Here is a 17,073-nt window from a genome sequence, read left to right on the forward strand (position 1 = left end):
ATGCGTAATCAGTCTCAATAGCCGTGTCACACAAGACGGAGATTGTGGCGATGCCCTGGAGCCGCCAGTGTAGTACATACGAACAATGCTGGAAGAGATGCGGATCCTGCGGAGCTTCCCTAAAGGATGTGGATAACCAACTATGTCCTCGAACTCAGGGCTCGTGACGAGTTGCCTCGGGTTCTAGCCATAGACTTCATCGAGTGTAGGGCTGCTGAGACAGCGGGCCCAAAGTGGATTGACAGCTACCAGGGACTGGGCTACCGGGCTGCGGTGAAAATACGCGGTTGAAGTCTCCACAAGACGGGACAATTGAAACAGCCAGTCATGCAATACGTGGGGAGCCACGGCATGATGCCAGCAGACATGGATGTGTTTGAGATAATGTTCGCACATGCGCCGGCATAGCTCATTTCCAACGATGGCCAGCAACTGCGTCTACAAGGCTGGCTGGTTGTCGTATATTCTGGTTAGATGGAGGTTGCTGTGAGGTAAGAGCCCACCGAAAGCCGACTAAGTGGTAGCTCTCAACAGAACTACTGTAGGCGGGGAGGCCTGCTGTACGACGATCCTAGGCCAAGACGAGGCGCTGCGGGGATGGTGGTGAAGTAGTTGCGGAGAGATGACCAAGGGCCGTTGCAGGCGTGGCTGGGGTGAATGGAGTGGTTGCCAAGGCACCGTCGTCGATAAGCAATCCCGCGTTGCAGGAAGAGTGGGTGTAGGATCCTTGTTTTACATGCCGCGTGCCGTTCAGCAAACCACGAGCTCAGCCTGGCGCAGCATGTGTTGTTTTGAAGCATCCAGGCCTCGATGACGCAAGGCGTGACGAGAGTCAGTGGATTTGTTCGGAGCGATGAAACGAGCTGTCTTCTAGTGGCTCGCGTGTGGCGTGCCTTCCCCCGTTTCATCGCCCGGTCCCCGAATAGCAGGCTGCGCTACAGCGGCCGAGCGGGGCTATTACAGGCTCCACCCCGGCCACCAGCGTCAGGCACTCCCTCCAATCCTGCATCAGAGGCCGCGATAATCAAACCCAAGCATTGCTCCCCTTCTACCCACATGCCCGCTGTTGCGTAGCCTTCTTCTTCTCTTCACCCTCACACTCGTTCAGCCCACAGTCACTCCTTTCCGCCTCGGTTCGCCTTGGTATTCACTTTCTCTTCGTCGCTCCCGCGTGCTAGTTCTCGCTTCCCCGCCGGCTCTTTGCAATATATCCCCTGGTTGGCGATTTTCCCTCGAGGCCCTATCACCGCAGCCAATTCCTCCTGCATAACGGCTACTTACGATCAGCTGGGTGTTTGCTTTATCCCTGCTTGATTAACTCGCCCAATCTGGATTTCGTCAACACCACCTGCGACGTCAACTGAGCCTGCATTGCGCCTGCCGACAACCCTGGGCTCCTGCGCTGAACCCAGTCATCCCAATCTACTATAGTGAAGCCCGTCACGACGCACGACCACATCATCGCCGCGATCCAAGAGAACGTCTAGGCTGCTCTCTCATCACCGATTCGGAACAAGTGCCGTTGTGCTTCTTCCCACCCACCTACCCCCGTCTGTCGTTTGCTGGCCAAGACAGAGTCCACTCTCTACATATCCCCATCCCCACCTGGTATACCCTCTCCCCTCGGACTCTCCCTCGCCACCTTCCTCTCCACCACGACAATGTCTCTCTCCCAAGTCATAAGTGGCCTCTCGAAGCGTGCAGGTCATGGTGAGGAAGACCCAACTGCTGGCCTGGAGAATGTCGACGTTCAGCACTACCTCGGATACATCTGGTGGATCATTGTTGTCGTCTTCTTCGTGTACCAGGTCATCCTCTACTTCGTCCGTTACATTCGCACCGTAACATGCCTGAACAACGAGACGCAAAGATACTTTGCTATTCCCAACCGGACCTACGCAGCTTTCAAGAAGCACTGCCTCGATGCGCCCCTGTTCCGCACCCGTCACCACCGCGAGTTCAAGCTCTCCTCCGCCATTGGTGTTGGAACCCTGCCTAGCCGTCTGCAGAGTTTCTTCCTCGTTGGCTACTTTGCGGTCAACATTGGCTTCTGTGTCTGGAAGATCGACTACAGCACCTTCTCCTCGGGTGCCGGCGAACTTCTCAGCCGCTCGGGTATCATGGCTGTCATCAACATGATTCCATTGTTCCTACTTGCTGGTCGCAACAACCCTATCATCAAGCTCACCGGTATCTCCTTCGACACCATGAACCTCATCCACCGCTGGTTTGGACGAATTGTTATCCTCGAGGCCATCGCCCACACTGTATGCTGGATCGCCAACAAGGTTCACACAAGTAAGTTTGGTCGTGTTCGGTGTCACAGGAACGAAGTGCTAACAAACTCACAGAGGGCTGGGGTGCTGTGCAAGCATCCATCACTGGAAGCGAGTTCATCATGACGGGTTTCATTGGAACCGTCGCATTCGTATTCCTACTGATTCAGTCTCCATCGCCAGTGCGTCACTCCTTCTATGAGGTTTTCTTGCACGGTCATATCGTTGGTGCTGCCATCGCACTTGGAGCTGTATGGGTGCACCTAAAGGAGCGACCACAACAATTCATGCTCTACGGCGTACTTGCTCTCTGGGTCATGGAGCGCACATGGCGTTTTGTCCGCCTCGTCATGCGCAACGTCGGAAATGGCGGTACCGGTTGCGATGTTGAAGTTCTTCCCGGAGACGCCCTCCGCGTGACAGTCCGCATGGCTCGCCCGTGGAGGTTCCGCCCTGGCCAGCACGCATATCTGTACATTCCTTCCGTTGGACTATGGACCAACCACCCGTTCTCTGTCGCTTGGAGCGAGGAGGAGGAAGACCTTACCATTGCTTCCTCCGTCGCCGATGAGAAGGGTCTTCCCATGAACCGCCAAGACATCCTTGAGCATCACAAGACCAGCATGTCTTTCATCATCCGACGACGAACCGGTTTCACCGACAAGCTATTCAAGAAGGCAGACCTATCCGCTGCCGGCAGATTTTCCACTTCGGCATATGTCGAGGGCCCATACGGTAAGTACCGAAGCTTGTTTTCCCCAGATTCTGCAATATCGCGGATATTAATTCAATTTAAACCCATGCTAACGTCACACTACAGGCGGTGAGGATCTCAGCTCTTATGGTACTGTCATGCTATGGGCTGCTGGTATCGGTATCACTCACCAGGTTCCTCACGTCCGTGATATTGTTGCTGGCTACGCAAATGGAACTGTCGCCACTCGTCGTCTCACCCTTGTTTGGATCATCCAATCGCCTGAACATCTTGAATGGATCCGTACATGGATGACACAGATCTTGTCCATGCCACGCCGTCGTGAGATTCTCAAAATCCTGCTGTTCGTTACTCGTCCTCGCAGCACCAAGGAGATTCACTCGCCATCCTCCAGCGTTCAAATGTTCCCTGGTCGCCCCAATGTCCAAGCCCTGGTCGACCAGGAGATGCAAGAAGGTATTGGTGCTGCTTGTGTCAGCACTTGCGGTACCGGTGGGTTGGCGGATGAGCTTCGCCGCTCTGTCCGCAACCGCGAGTCTCAGTGGAACGTCGACTTCCGCGAGGAGTCTTTCTCGTGGTAAACGTATCCCTGCTCTGTTTCATCTTTGGTCTCGTCATATCGGTATACCCTCTCGTCCATTGATCTCTAGCCTTGCAATCTATCATGTTTGGAAGGGACCACCGTTGGATCTAATGAGGACATGCTTGCATCTACTTCGCTGTACACATTACATTTCGTTTCTCTACCGCGTCATCTCTTGATCTGGTCTCTTTTTACACTCCTTGTATCTTATCCTGTGGAACAGGCACGAAGACAAAACATTCATGTGGTCGAGCGTGCCTAGCCAAGAATGGCTTATGGCTAACTATCAATGTTATTACGTTACCACAACGGTCCTTTCACGAGCATGGCGATGCTTCTCTGGCGTTCAAGAGTCCTACTTCGTTCGAGTGTGTACATATCGGCGTCTGCTACTACAGAATTCACGATTGATTCAAATAGTACTTAATCCTCCATCAATATTCCTAGCATGCGTCCTATTAAGCTGCGACCGGTATGCTACTTCTTCGAACCAAACTAGCGGTATGGCTAGCGCGATGTCGTCTTATGCACGCTGCCGCGATTGAGGAAGCTGCTCCAGAAAGCACACGTATATGAACGGCAACCAGACGGCAAGAATAATGATGCCCTCAACAGATTGGGCGATATCTGCCCGTGGAAACCTGATAACCCCAGAGCTGACTGACACTACTGTAAGAGTTTAGGACGCGCGGCCGCCGAACCGGCGAATTTAGACATTACAGACACTTGTTTCAAAGTCTCTGATAACGCCATCACTACACATTCCTATTCGACGTTGCCATTCGATGCGACAATCGATTTTAGGCATCTGGCGGTTATGTACCGTCTTTTCTACATTGCTAGTGCGCGCTTCTAGGTGCTACCACGTTGAGACGCACAATGGTGCGGTTGTTTCAAAGCGCCCCATTGTTGCTCAACAACTGGTTGTAGTTTGCCAACATTCGTGAGTCATAGCGTACTCCTATGATGTATGACAGACATCCAATACTCGCTGCTATTTGAGGTTCGGACGATATGAGGAGATCCGAAGGCGCGTGAACACTAGGTGGCGGCTGAACTTGGTGCATGACTTGAACGCAAGGCTTACGGCTGAACGTAAGGGTATGACGATTGTCCTTGAAGTCTGTATAGGGCTCTGGTAGCACATTGCTTGTATGTTCACAACGTGATAATGCGGTATGTATGGTTCCCAACCGGTAAACCTATTGGCAAAGGCAACTCCACCAACCCGATCCTATTCAAACGCTTCACCGGGGAGATATTGCCTTTGATTCTTCAAAGCGATAGTCAACTCATTGTGCAGGTCGCGAGGGCAAAAGCTCTCAAGTTCGAGCCGGCGTAGCTGCACCAGCCTCCGCCTGATGAACCCAAGCCTAACCCTCAGTTCGACTTCTTCCGCGAGAACCGACTACGTCTCCAGACAAGCATATACCGCGAATCCTGATTATAGATTCGGAGTAGTGTTTTGCTTCATCGCATCTTACCGCAACCACGCACGTACAACGCCGTCATCTCGTATTCGCCGGACAGACATTGTGCAACGTTTCTTGAGAGATTCTACATCTGAACAGCTTAACCTCCTACCTGAAGGTGGACGTTGCATCGACTCGTATATTCAAGAGGTGGTGTAACTCGATCGGATAGCCAAACTCATCCGTCACGCAGGTCGTATTATAACGGACCCGCTATCACAAGACCAAAGCATAACGCGGTCCATGAACACCCGTGTCTAGATCTCAATCGACTCTCCAGGTCAAAAATCTAGAACCGTTCTTGAATACGATCATCTGCGATATCCACGTACCCCATCCGTGCACATCCCGCGCTCACACATTAGTGAATAAGAGTGTTATTCGACAGCAACCCGGCTGCCACGCCTTGGATAATCAATCATGTCTTTACCAAACGCCCATGTCATACCAATACCCGGGTAACATTCTTACGACATCGGGCTAATATTGACGCATGAATTATGAAAATGAAGAATCGAGCTCGAAGGTAGCTGTTCTTTCGCTTGAACCCAATTACCCGCAAGACCGGCTTAGCGAATGCCTATAGCTTTGCACACTTGCATCACACGAACATTCACTACTGCCTTCCGACATCGCGTGTGGAAAGCCTCCACCCATGTGCGATGTACGACAAATTAAAAAAAGCCGTTTTCTTCATCATGCATGCACTGCGGCAAGTCAGTTCTTCTTTACGAGTGCACAGTTGGGGAATGCAATATATAATAGCCGGTACAAGCAGGTTTGGATACCTGCCTCAGGCACGCGCAGTTGCTGCCTTGCTACCACGTTTTCGTAAACAGCCTGTCGCGTGTCCTTGGTGGGGCTGCTTCATTTATTCCTGATAAGAGTGCAGAAGTATGTGGGGTTAGTTATATTACTGTGCTTAGACGAACAATATTAGGCCGGGTAGGAGAATATATAGGTTGGTAGCGAAGACACGTGGTACTAGTGCAACTGATGAGTGACCTCACAGTCAAGGGTCATTCCTGTTTGCTTGGTTCATGATGTTGAACATCTTACCTGACATGGGCCACCAAGTCAGCAGGCTTTGAATGAGTGGACGTCCCTCTTGTTGTACTCTTCTCAAGCGTGAAGAACCTACGTGACTATACTTATGGTTCTATTAATATAAGAGAGTAGTGAATATAGCTAAGTCTCTTAAAGGCGATCTACGCTTAGTGCCTGGCATCTCCCTAGCCATGTGCCATCAAACTGCTTCAGGACTCTCGTGCGTAGCAGCGTCTTCCATTTCGAGCCTCCGTTGAATTCCCTCCCACCCTTTCTTAACCACATCCGCCATGATTTTTCCCATACTGCCTTCCCGTCCTAACATTTCCACCGCTTTCTCCACACTCACCAACTCACTTTTATACGTTACTTCCAGCTCATCTACTCCTGTATTCTCGTGGTGTCTTGGCTCGTACCCTTCAGGTTCTTCCTTGATTCTCTCTCGTAAAGAAAGGTTCTGAGGATATGGCGGTGGTGGTTTGTACGCCGCGCCTGCTTCCGTCTCAAGCAGGGTTTCGAGAATTGGAGGAAGTGTCTCAGCAATGTACCAGTAGATTATATACTGCCGAGAACCGAGAGGAAGGAGCTGCATGTATACTGGCTCGGCAGTCTGTGGAGAAGCATGGATACGCGGGTGGGCTTGCGGTTGGCGGTGAGCAGTAGGTAGAGGGAGAAGGCGGTTGCGATAGCCAGACTGTTCACAGCGTTAGTATGTTTGGTCTCCAGACGAGAAAGCGGATATGACGTACCTCTTCGTACCCTTCTCTTTCGGCACCTGTGCCGCTCTCTTCGCCAGCGTCGCGCCGTCCCTTAGGGAGGAAGTAGAACTTTTGTCCGCGATACACGCAGCTGCATATCACGACTCGATTCGTGGCAAGATGGAATATTGCGACACCACCGCCAACTACGAATTGGTTGCTATCGAAGTGTGCGGTGTAGATTTCATTACTGCTTGTCGGCATCGTTGGATTTATTGGTGGTGTTGGTGAAGGTGTAGAAATGTCTGTTTTCTATGGTAAAAGGCCGCACATGAGGCTTGTGAAGCTCCTACTCAATGGGCGGGCCTCAGGTCACAGCGCTGATGTTTTGCATTAACGGGCGGTCCCTTCGCTCAGTGGCGGCCATCACTGAGGCAGCGAACACTGATGCCTAGGATAGGTGGGTCGAATTGAGGAGGAGGTATGGTGGGGCTGGTGACGTCCAGATGGACCGCAGGAACAACCCCGCAGTGCTAGCGTGCCGCTCACTCTTCCGCTTGATAATGAAGTAGAATATAAATGCTACTGATGAACCGTCTGTCAACAAAAGTACAACTGGCCTAATGGCCCAATGGCAAGGCGCTTGACTACGATTCGTTCGATATCAAGAGATTCCAGGTTGTAAGTAAATATCTAAATCGCAGCTCGTTCGAACACAGACACTAACAATCACACAGCGACCCCTGGTTAGGTCACAACAGTTCTCTTTTGTCCTTCCATGAGCATGGGCGCTGCTTTCCTTTTTGGCCTCGTTGGCTCCTGTATTGGCTGCGTGAGGACGTTACTGGCGCCAAGTCTTTTTTTTTGTCATTATTTTTCTGCGTCTTGCTAGCCTCAATGCGACAAACGTTTCAACGAGGAAGAAAAGCTAGGCGAGAGGATAGCGCGTCACACCCCTCGAGGTTTGCTCAAGGCGACTCGTCGTGCCTCCCCATCGTTCCAAGTGCAGCCCATAGGTGGTGGAAAGCCGAAGGGCACAGGTCCCTGGACCCTGACTACGACTCAGCGTATACGATGATAGCAGTGCCGCTAATAATCTCATGCATCATCCGCAATTCTATCACTATACCCAAGGTTGAGGGGAACATGCATATCTATCATGTCGTGCTTCTTGGCGGCGAGACCTGATCAGGAAGCTGGTGATGTCCAAAGGTACCTCAAAGTCTGGGCATCTTCTTGGCCGGCCGTTGAACGACACTCCACATACTTGTTATGTACCAAGCGGCAAAACCGTCGCAATATCTCCATGGGAGGCAGCGAGATGAAGTCAAATCGTTGCATCATCATTCACTTGGCTTCGGATGCATGATAAGGTTATGGCGTGGTTTGGGTATGAGTCCGCGGGTATATAATGTCTCTAGAGAGATCATATAGAGCATCCGGTACACCAGACACCGAATAGTCAATCGTTATTCATCATGAAGTGGACCAGACTATTGTTAGGCGCTCAGTTGGCAGCAGCATCTCCCTTCCAGTCTCGGGACAGCTCTGCAACTCGTAGCGCCGAAGTCACGTATGATGGTTACCACGTTTATTCGGTTACTCCATCTTCGGTCGAAGAGGCTCGTGATATTGGCATGCGGTTTTCCAAGTATCACACTCATCCCATTCGCGATACCCTCTCCATCGCCGTCCCGCCTGGAGAGGTAGACTCCTTCAACGCCCTGGGCCTGAAAGCGCGTCTCGTCAACTCCGATCTAGGCAATTATATACGCGCTACGGAAAAGAAAGCAGTGTACAAGCGGGACTTGCACAGGCGTGGCGAACTGCCAGATCTCTCCTGGTTCGACACCTATCATCCATATGCCGACCATCTTCAATACTGGGATGACCTTGTTGAGGCATTTCCCAAAAACTCGAAGAAGTTCCCGATCGGAAAGAGCTACGAGAACCGAACAATATATGCTTTCAATTTCTATGGAGACGAAAAGGACATTCATAGAAAGCACAAAGCAGAGAAGCCAGTCATTCTCTGGCATGCTACAGTACATGCAAGGGAATGGATATCAACTATGGGTAAGAATGTACATGGCAATTACCACGGAATAACAGCTAACTATTACAGTAATTGAGTACTTGGCATATCAACTAATTGACGGCTACAAGAAAGGCGATGCCAATGTGACCACCTTCTTAGACTATTACGATTTCTACGTCGTGCCTTTCCACAATCCCGATGGCTTTCTCTACACACAAACGAATGACCGACTCTGGCGAAAGAACCGTCAGCCACGTCCGAATCTCAATACCACCTGCCTTGGGACTGACGGCAACCGCAACTGGAAGTATGAGTGGGATGCGGAGCCGCCAGAAGGTGGATCTACACCTGATCCTTGTGGCCAGACGTACCGCGGAGAATCACCGGGCGACACACCCGAGAACGAAGCAATGGATGGTCTTTCAGCTAAGCTGTCGGGAACAGGTGCCGGAATTCGTTCTTTCATCGACTTCCACTCGTACGGTCAGCTCATTCTGACTCCCTATGGCTTCTCGTGCGATCCGTTACCAGAAACCCTTCCTCGCATGCTCGAGGTTGCTGGCGGCACAGCAAATGCGATCATGGCTGCTAGCACAAAGAACAGTACTTATGAGTTCGGTCCTGGTTGCCAGATCCTTTACTTCTCGACGGGTAACTCGAGAGATCACCACTATGCTGTCCACGGCGCGAACCACTCGTGGACGATGGAGCTAAGCCCTCAAGATCAGGCTGGTGGTGGGTTCGTGCTACCACCTGATCAGATCTGGCCAGTTGTGAAGGAGCAATGGGAAGGTCAGAAGTGGCTATTGAACGATGTATGGGAGGACTAGCCGTAATGATCAGAAAACATCTTTGGGGATACACCACTATGATGTTGACAGGAGGGCAAGAACCAGCCTGAGCAGGACGTCGTAATGTCTTTGCGATCGCGATCCCACACAGCAGTTTTGGTCATACGAAGTACAATGCAAAGCCGTACTGAAAATGTTGTATTTTAGTTTGACTAAAAACACGCGTCACGCTACTACATCAACGAAAAGAAGTGTTTGAATTGAAACGATGACCTTTTCTCTTAATTTTGGTGTAGAATCGCGGGTCTTTTTGGCACCGAGCACTGCTACGCTTTCAGGTTCACATATCAGTATCTTCTACGAGAACCTGGTATTTCCTCTTATGGTACGTACCCCTATGGCGAATCCGTCGTCCTTCACATCTGAGACTCTTGAAGCTGTTTTTGTCCTTGGCATTGTAATTTGGATGGCTGTTAATGTCACATATATCTCTAGTTACTGATACCAGAGCCCAAACGTGTCCAAATTCGAGAAGTCTTCGCTAGTGGTATCCTCCGCCAGATTATCAAAGCTAAATCCGGGGTCACCCTCACCGGGAAATGCTGAGTCGCGACGTCTAGCAGAAACAACGTCTTGCCCGTACGCGCTAGTAAAGTCCGAAATGTTGGAGTCGAAGTAATCATGACCTACTCCCAGCATGAAGTTGTCAAAGATCAGCTCTGGTAACAAACACAAATTTCGACCGGTCGTGTCCATGGATATCGGCGTGGCAGCGAGATTGTCGGTGTTCTGGCCATGTGACTCACAGTGATGCTGTTGGTGCACTGGTCGACCAGTAAGTGTCCGAGCTATCTTTGAGAGCATGTTAGGTCTCCCTTCACTCGAGGTCGGTCTCTTCTTTCTTGCTTCAACTCCAGAATCCTCTCGTGTGTATCCCTTCCAGTTCGTCATTGTCAGACCGTCCTTGAAATGGCCTGCAATATGTGTCTCTCGATCTTCCCACGTCTTCAGCACCTTTTCGCAGAAACCGCAAACCCAATTCTCCACAGCGGTGTTGCCTGGTCCTTCTCGTCTCCAAAGATCGCGGATGGTCTCATCCAGTTTCGCCTTGTGGAAGTTCCTGACGTGCTGACGTAGGTGATCCGGTCGCAAGAATGTTCTTTCGTCTTCGCCCTTGGTTATACATTCGGCTATGCGGTGGCATTGTGCAAAGTGCAGATCGCTAGGGCTTGATATCATACAGAAGACACAGAGTGTGACATTATCAGACCGCGAGGGAAGTGTAATCCTTGGCCCAGAAAGCAAGCATGTCCACTTCCGTTTGGGACGATGTTGTGTTTCCTCATGGCGCCGCCAGGACTTACGTGCGATATGCTGGTAACAAAAAGTGCATTGCCAGGTCTGCTTTTCGCCATCATCATTGTTTTTGGATGCCAACAGTGATGCAGATTGGGCAACTGATCCCTGGTGCGCTGCAAGCCGAATGCTGCTAGACTGGCCATAGTCCTTTTTCTTGCCTCGTCTAGACGTGACTATACCGGTCTGGTTGGAACCTTCGGCTGGACAATAGGCTACAATAGGACCGTGATGATCAAACAATGCTTCATTTGACATCGTCGTCGATGTTACGCTCGAAAGTCTGGTTTCCCGCGAATCCTCGTCTTCCGAGGCCGGATTTGACAAACTCGTATCGATTACCCTTCTTCGCGCCCTCGCGTTAGTAAACCAAGTGTTGACCTGTTTCTCAGTGATTCCGCATTTTGTGGCTAACAAACGCTTGGTATCGTTGTCCGGGTACGGGTTGTTTCGGTTCTCCTTCAGCCACCGATGCAGACATCGCGTAGCATGCGACTCGAGTTTGGTAGGTGGTCGTCGGGCGCACGAACGCCTGACTTCCGATGGCTTGCTCACTCGAGGTTGGAATGATACTTCTGTATCCGGTGTGCATGAAGTACAATTGGTAGATTGGCCCGGGTGGATAAGTGCAGATATCTCACACGCGGAGCATCGCGCGGTGCCCTTAGACCGTGGGAGAGATTGCGAAGGAGGTTCCTCGACTGTGTCTAGTCGAATTGCTACAGGAATAGTTTCCGACTGTCCAGGAACCCGAACAATAGTCGCAGATGATGCAGAAGCTTCACTGACGCAGTCTTCGCATCTAAGGTCCTCCCCAGGATTTGTTATGTTCCAGAGCTGACATCGGAGGCAATCATGGTCGCTGTTTGGTGTCGCGAACAACGATGCATTGCTCGAGCAAACCTTGGATGTAAACACATCGAGTCTGGTGTCCTGGGGCTCAGTCGAATCGGTAATTGCTCTTGCGCGAGTCCTGTCTTCTGCAAGGCTGAAAGAGTCGCGCAAATCTAGATTTACAGGTTCTTTCTCGATCAGAGAGACCGTTTTATGGATTGAAGAGCTTCCTGTTTGGTTGACCTGAACAAAATTAGCGGCCGCGTGTTACATGGGACTATGAATGAGGTAGTACAGGGACTCCTTCGGCATCTTCCAAAGTGGCAGAGCCGTAGCCCGAGTCAACAGACCATATACTGGCAGCTTTACTTTTTGGTGTCGGAGAGAACATCATGACGAGGCGTCAACGGTATTGTCTAAATGTATAAATCGGTGTTCAGACGCTCTGTTTGTAATGCGATATTTTTGACAGTACATAGACAAAGGACCGCGAGTACAAATAACGAGGCACGTCTCACGACGACGCGCGAAGACACCCGTTCAATCTATTCTGAGATACAGGGTGTTTGTGGCTATCCTGGACGCCTAACATGCGGCACAACGGTGGCGCTGCTTCGCCATTGGTTTGACGGCCGTCTTCTGCGCTGCATGGAGGTCATGCTAGGGACCTCAGCCACACCTGAGGCTGAGGTGCATGGACTATCGCGTTTGGCGAGATTGGGGGCCAGAGCGTGATATTACCACGTCAAATTCAGTGTGTGGCGCTGGCACTGAATGGCGGTGCACGTTGGAAAGTATACTGACAGGCGGTGTGAGTCGCTCGTAATTAATGCGAAGAACTTTGGGACTGCTGTTTAACCAGCAAGACGCAAGCACGAGTAAGACTCGTTCGTGTTGACAATTACTAATACCGTACGTCATTCCGAGGGACTGACCAACCTCCCCGAAGTATGCGCTAGCACGCCTGTTATGCTCATCGCTATAGCATAAATTGCTTAGGTTCGAGCTTGCGCCCATGAACAATGGTATACAGGGTATCAGTAAGAAACAAAAATATTGGGTATTCATTTTTTCCATCTCGCCCTACCAAACAATGCCGTAATGCATATAACGCAGTTTTGCGAACAATGTGTGTAAATCGGAAAAAAAAGGAGAAGCGCTTTAAAAAAAAGCACGCCAATCCCTATTCCGACCAGCACCACCCCGTCCCATTCCATTCGTATGCAAGTGATCGTAAAGTCGTTCTAGATGTTCGTCCCTCATCGCCTCCAGCCTTAGGCAGTTTCCCCAGCAACCCCACTACCAGCACCCGCACCAGCACCCTTACACCAAGGATGTTCAAGTACCATACTGATCGTAATCCTCTTTTCCACGTCTCGATCTAGCATCAGCCGCACAAGATCGATGCTCTCTTCCGACATGACCCATGGTACGCGTAGATCGTGATCCATGATTTCGTCGATAGAGTAGAACGGGTTTTCTTTGTAGATGATTGTGTAGAGGAGTATGCCGAGCGCCCAGACGTCTTGTTCTTTACCGCGATAAGCTTTTCCAGCTAGGACTTCGGGGGCGGCGTAGTCTGGAGGTTGTTAGTACAATTATCGCAAACGGAGAAGCGGAAGAGAAACGTACCAATAGTGCCGACAAAGACGTCAAACGGCCCACTCTTGATATATGCTGCGCTTCCGAAGTCAATGAGCTTGATGTTGCCTTCACCATCGAGGACGACGTTCTCGTCTTTGATGTCCCGGTGTACGACCTTCGCTTTAGTATGCAGATGGTGCACCGCTTCTGCCACTTGGACAAAGATCTTACGGCACTCCTTCTCTTCCATGTTGACCCGCAGCTCAATATAGTCGAATAGATCCATACCTGGCAGACCGTGTGGTACCATCTCAATGTAATAGTTGATGTCGTCTTCGAAGAAATCGGCCATCTCTACGATATTGGGATGCTTGAAGCCGTCACGACGGAGGTAGTCTAGCACATGAATCTCGAGCGGCACAGTGCCTAGTCTTCGGTCTCGAGTCCATGTGTCGACTAAAATCCGCCGCTTCGTGACATACTTGATCACGACTTTCTTGCTACTGACCTTTTTGTACCGACAGAGCTTGACTTGCCCATACGCGCCTTGGCCCATGTCTTCTAACACTACAAAGTCGTTGATAGTCTTCTTCTTGGGTGGCTCTTCCTGCACAGGGACCGGTGGCGGTGCCATAGCTTTTGTTTGGGTTTGTTGCGGAGTGTTAGGTCGCATGGCTTCCTGTATTTGCTGAGTGAGGAGTGATACTGCAGGTGGCGTTCCTTGCGACTGGTGCGATTCAGGTTCTTGCGGTACCGAGAAGTTTGACTGCCCTGGTTCAGGTTGGCGCGGTGAAGGTGGTCGTGACATAAGAGGAGTCACAGGACCAATACCATGGTTTGCAGCATGCAGCTGCCTGGAGTATGTTATCCACAGAGCGTAGACCAGCTCTGGACCCTTGGTAGGTTTGGACGATCCATCTTCCTCTTCAATGACATTTTCATCGAATCGAGGAGACTTTTCGCTCTTCACTACTCGCATCTGCACATCGACCATGATTTCCGAACCGTCACGATGTAGAGCTGGCAATCCGCTTGGTCGCAGGAAGATGGCTGCCGCATCTGCACTACCCTCCCGCATTGCAAGCAGGGCACGGGCACGGCGGAAGCTGTGTTCGGGGATGACTATTCCGTCGACCAGCTCGATCTTATCTTCATCGGTCATGACATGCAGTATCTTGTCGAATGCGGGTATGAGCTTGCTCACGTGAATACCTTCGGGTCGTGGTTGTCCGAACAGAGCTGATGAAAAGACGGAATTGGAGCTTGTGATTTTGAGATCGTCGGAAGATAAAACGATGATGCCCGCGATGTGTGGGAAACTAGAGACGCGGAAAGTGGGTTCGCCTGGCATCGCCTCCACGGTTACTGGTATATTGATGCTGTTTGAAGTCCGCGCGGTGTAGCTGCGAAACTCGTCGATCGACTCGTAGTCTAGCGCCCCAGTGTTTGTTCCTCGGAGTCGTGGTATGCCTGGTATGAGTCGCTTGAGATCCATTCCCCTCCGTAACCGATCGCTCCCAAAGACAGCTTCTGTTGCGCCCCAGCCCTTGGATACGCAGCCTACGTCGTCGACCGTGATATATACGACATCTTCCGCAATCTCTTCAAGCACCCAGATGAGACTACCCCGCTTCTCTTTGACCCACAAGCTGGCAGAACCAGTTGAGCCATTACGCTTCTGGATCGGAATGACATCTCCACAAAGTAAAACACCTCTTGAGCCCTTATGTTCATGATTCAGCTTGCCTGTCTTCTTCGCATTGTAGTACGAGGATCCACTGCCATCGTCTGTCTGTGCTTTCCTCGCGGCTATCACGCGCGATGGAGCCTTGCTCAGTAACCGTGCAGTAACACCGCTGCCGACTTTCAGGTTGTTAGTTGCAGGAGATGCTCCGGACAGTGCATTCTTAGAGCCAACCTCGGGATCTCTGAGCTTGCTTTCGAGCCACTTTCTACGGTCTTCTCGCACGACTTCCAGTATCCCCAGCTTGCGGACCTCAGCCCTCGTCACACCGAATACAAGGCATGCCAAGTCGTTTGCAGATGTAATGGTCCATGGCGTATCTGTTTCGGTGGTGAAGATGGCTTGTGCTGCTGGAGCGTGTCGGCTTCCATGTCCATGTGGTGCTGATCCCGCGGAATGAGGCCCTGGTGCATTGCTAAAACTCGGCGGCAGAGTTGGGATAATGGTAGGGGATACGAGGTCGCTGATCTTCTCTTGGTCTCCCACCCGGTATGGCTGCGCTAGTGCATCGTGGAGTTGGCTCTGGATCGTAAGAGGCGCAACATCGGTCAGAGTTCGTTTGAGCGCAGCTCTTTGGGGGCGTGCAGGTTGCGAAGGTGGTGGAGGCGGAGAAGCTGCCGCTGCTCGTGTGCTCAACGCGTTGGGGGCGATTTCGGTACCCGGTGAGACTCCTTCTTGGCGAGCTTCTGGTGTACTGCTGGTGCCGATGACATCGGTCGTAGTCACTCTGTGTACTGGTGGTCTCGCAGCCTCAAGCATGCTCTCGGGGCTCGCTGATCGATCAACTGTGAAACCCTTCTCGAATGGGTTCTCGCCAGACATGTCCGCCGGCCCTGTTACGGGACCCAGCGCACCCAGTCCATGGGCTCCCGTGCCGTCTTGGCCTATGAGGTTTGCTCTTGTAAGCAGCTCCATCATACTCTGCACCTCCTGATCGCCGCTGAGTTTTGCCTGGGCGTTTGCTATTCCAGGATTTGTCGCGGCCCAGCCCAGCCTGTCGCGCATAAACTCGATGGACCGCTTCAGCACATTTTGGCGGTTGTGTATAAACTCTTCTGATTGCGTCGCAAAAGAAAACGAGTGTAGAGACTCGGAGGGAAAGCGAGTGAGATCCTCACCAAAAGCAAAGGTCGGTGATGCGGGGGCGGTGGGCGCAGACTCGGAAGGATGTCTCGATACTGGTGGCGTGGAAATGTTCAGCGAAGCAGCTCGTTGGGTCGACTGCAGCTGTCTCGGGCCTGGCTGTTGGCGGATGCGACGGAGGCCTGAGGATCCCAGACCGTGTTCATGCTCGGACACGATGGGCGACCTGGTGCAATGTGTGTCAGCCATGACCCACAACGCAAAGAGTGCTCCTTCCTGACCAGCGTCCTTGCACGGCCGCCTATCTCGACGTTCCACTCACCTTGCCATGCGGTCCAGCTGCCCTGCATCGATGCTCAGGCGCTTGGCCGTGTCGATGGGTGGCGGCGGCCCCGTTCGCCAGTTCAGCAGGCTCGAGGTGCTTTTCGTCTTGACCAGCGGGGCATATTCGGAGAGGTGCTGTGACTGTGCGAAGGAGTTGAAGGGTGCTTCTTCTGGTAGAGAGCCTGGCGGGGTGAGGACGTCAGCTAACAAGTCCATATGGAGCACGAGTATGCAATGGCTAGTGGCGAGCGAGGTAGTGGCAGCGGTACAGAGCAAGTTGTAAGTATTGGGGTCGGGTGTCTATTGTGTACCGTAGTCCAGGTGAGTGCAGTGGCTCGGTCCAGCTCCTCTCTCAGAGCATACATGTCTCGCAGTGTTGTGGGCGGTCAAGCTTACAAAGCTCACCATGGGCTCTTGGTGACACAAGTCGTCGAGGCAGTCGTGGGCGTCACGACGTGAGGCGGAGGGTCATTTGACGTACCATGATCATTTGGCCTGCTCATTCCCTGAGGCGTACGAGCGCCTGTT

The 17,073-nt window shown here is 51.7% G+C and overlaps 5 protein-coding genes across 5 annotated transcripts; 2 read left to right on the forward strand and 3 right to left on the reverse strand.

Annotated features, from left to right (window-relative positions):
* Positions 1-1,661: 1,661 nt before the first annotated feature.
* J4E82_010223 (uncharacterized protein) lies at positions 1,662-3,572 on the forward strand (the record flags this gene model as incomplete). The annotated part of the gene is made up of 3 exons (XM_051736439.1): positions 1,662-2,298; positions 2,352-3,011; positions 3,097-3,572. The coding sequence occupies 3 exons, from the start codon at positions 1,662-1,664 to the stop codon at positions 3,570-3,572; spliced, it is 1,773 nt and encodes a 590-aa protein (XP_051583803.1).
* Positions 3,573-6,292: 2,720 nt separating this feature from the next.
* On the reverse strand, positions 6,293-7,055 carry J4E82_010224 (uncharacterized protein; the record flags this gene model as incomplete). The annotated part of the gene is made up of 2 exons (XM_051736440.1): positions 6,293-6,787; positions 6,843-7,055. 2 exons carry the CDS (start codon positions 7,053-7,055, stop codon positions 6,293-6,295), a joined length of 708 nt encoding a protein of 235 aa, XP_051583804.1.
* A 1,214-nt stretch (positions 7,056-8,269) lies between these two features.
* On the forward strand, positions 8,270-9,659 carry J4E82_010225 (uncharacterized protein; the record flags this gene model as incomplete). The annotated part of the gene is made up of 2 exons (XM_051736441.1): positions 8,270-8,867; positions 8,917-9,659. The coding sequence occupies 2 exons, from the start codon at positions 8,270-8,272 to the stop codon at positions 9,657-9,659; spliced, it is 1,341 nt and encodes a 446-aa protein (XP_051583805.1).
* A 456-nt stretch (positions 9,660-10,115) lies between these two features.
* On the reverse strand, positions 10,116-12,201 carry J4E82_010226 (uncharacterized protein; the record flags this gene model as incomplete). The annotated part of the gene is made up of 2 exons (XM_051736442.1): positions 10,116-12,053; positions 12,106-12,201. The coding sequence occupies 2 exons, from the start codon at positions 12,199-12,201 to the stop codon at positions 10,116-10,118; spliced, it is 2,034 nt and encodes a 677-aa protein (XP_051583806.1).
* An 883-nt stretch (positions 12,202-13,084) lies between these two features.
* J4E82_010227 (uncharacterized protein) lies at positions 13,085-16,761 on the reverse strand (the record flags this gene model as incomplete). Its single annotated transcript, XM_051736443.1, has 3 exons — positions 13,085-13,389; positions 13,443-16,447; positions 16,544-16,761. 3 exons carry the CDS (start codon positions 16,759-16,761, stop codon positions 13,085-13,087), a joined length of 3,528 nt encoding a protein of 1,175 aa, XP_051583807.1.
* Positions 16,762-17,073: the final 312 nt, after the last annotated feature.

This window comes from Alternaria postmessia (assembly GCF_024291825.1).
Source record: "Alternaria postmessia strain BMP 2775 chromosome Unknown scaffold_116, whole genome shotgun sequence".
Classification (NCBI taxonomy): domain Eukaryota; kingdom Fungi; phylum Ascomycota; class Dothideomycetes; order Pleosporales; family Pleosporaceae; genus Alternaria; species Alternaria postmessia.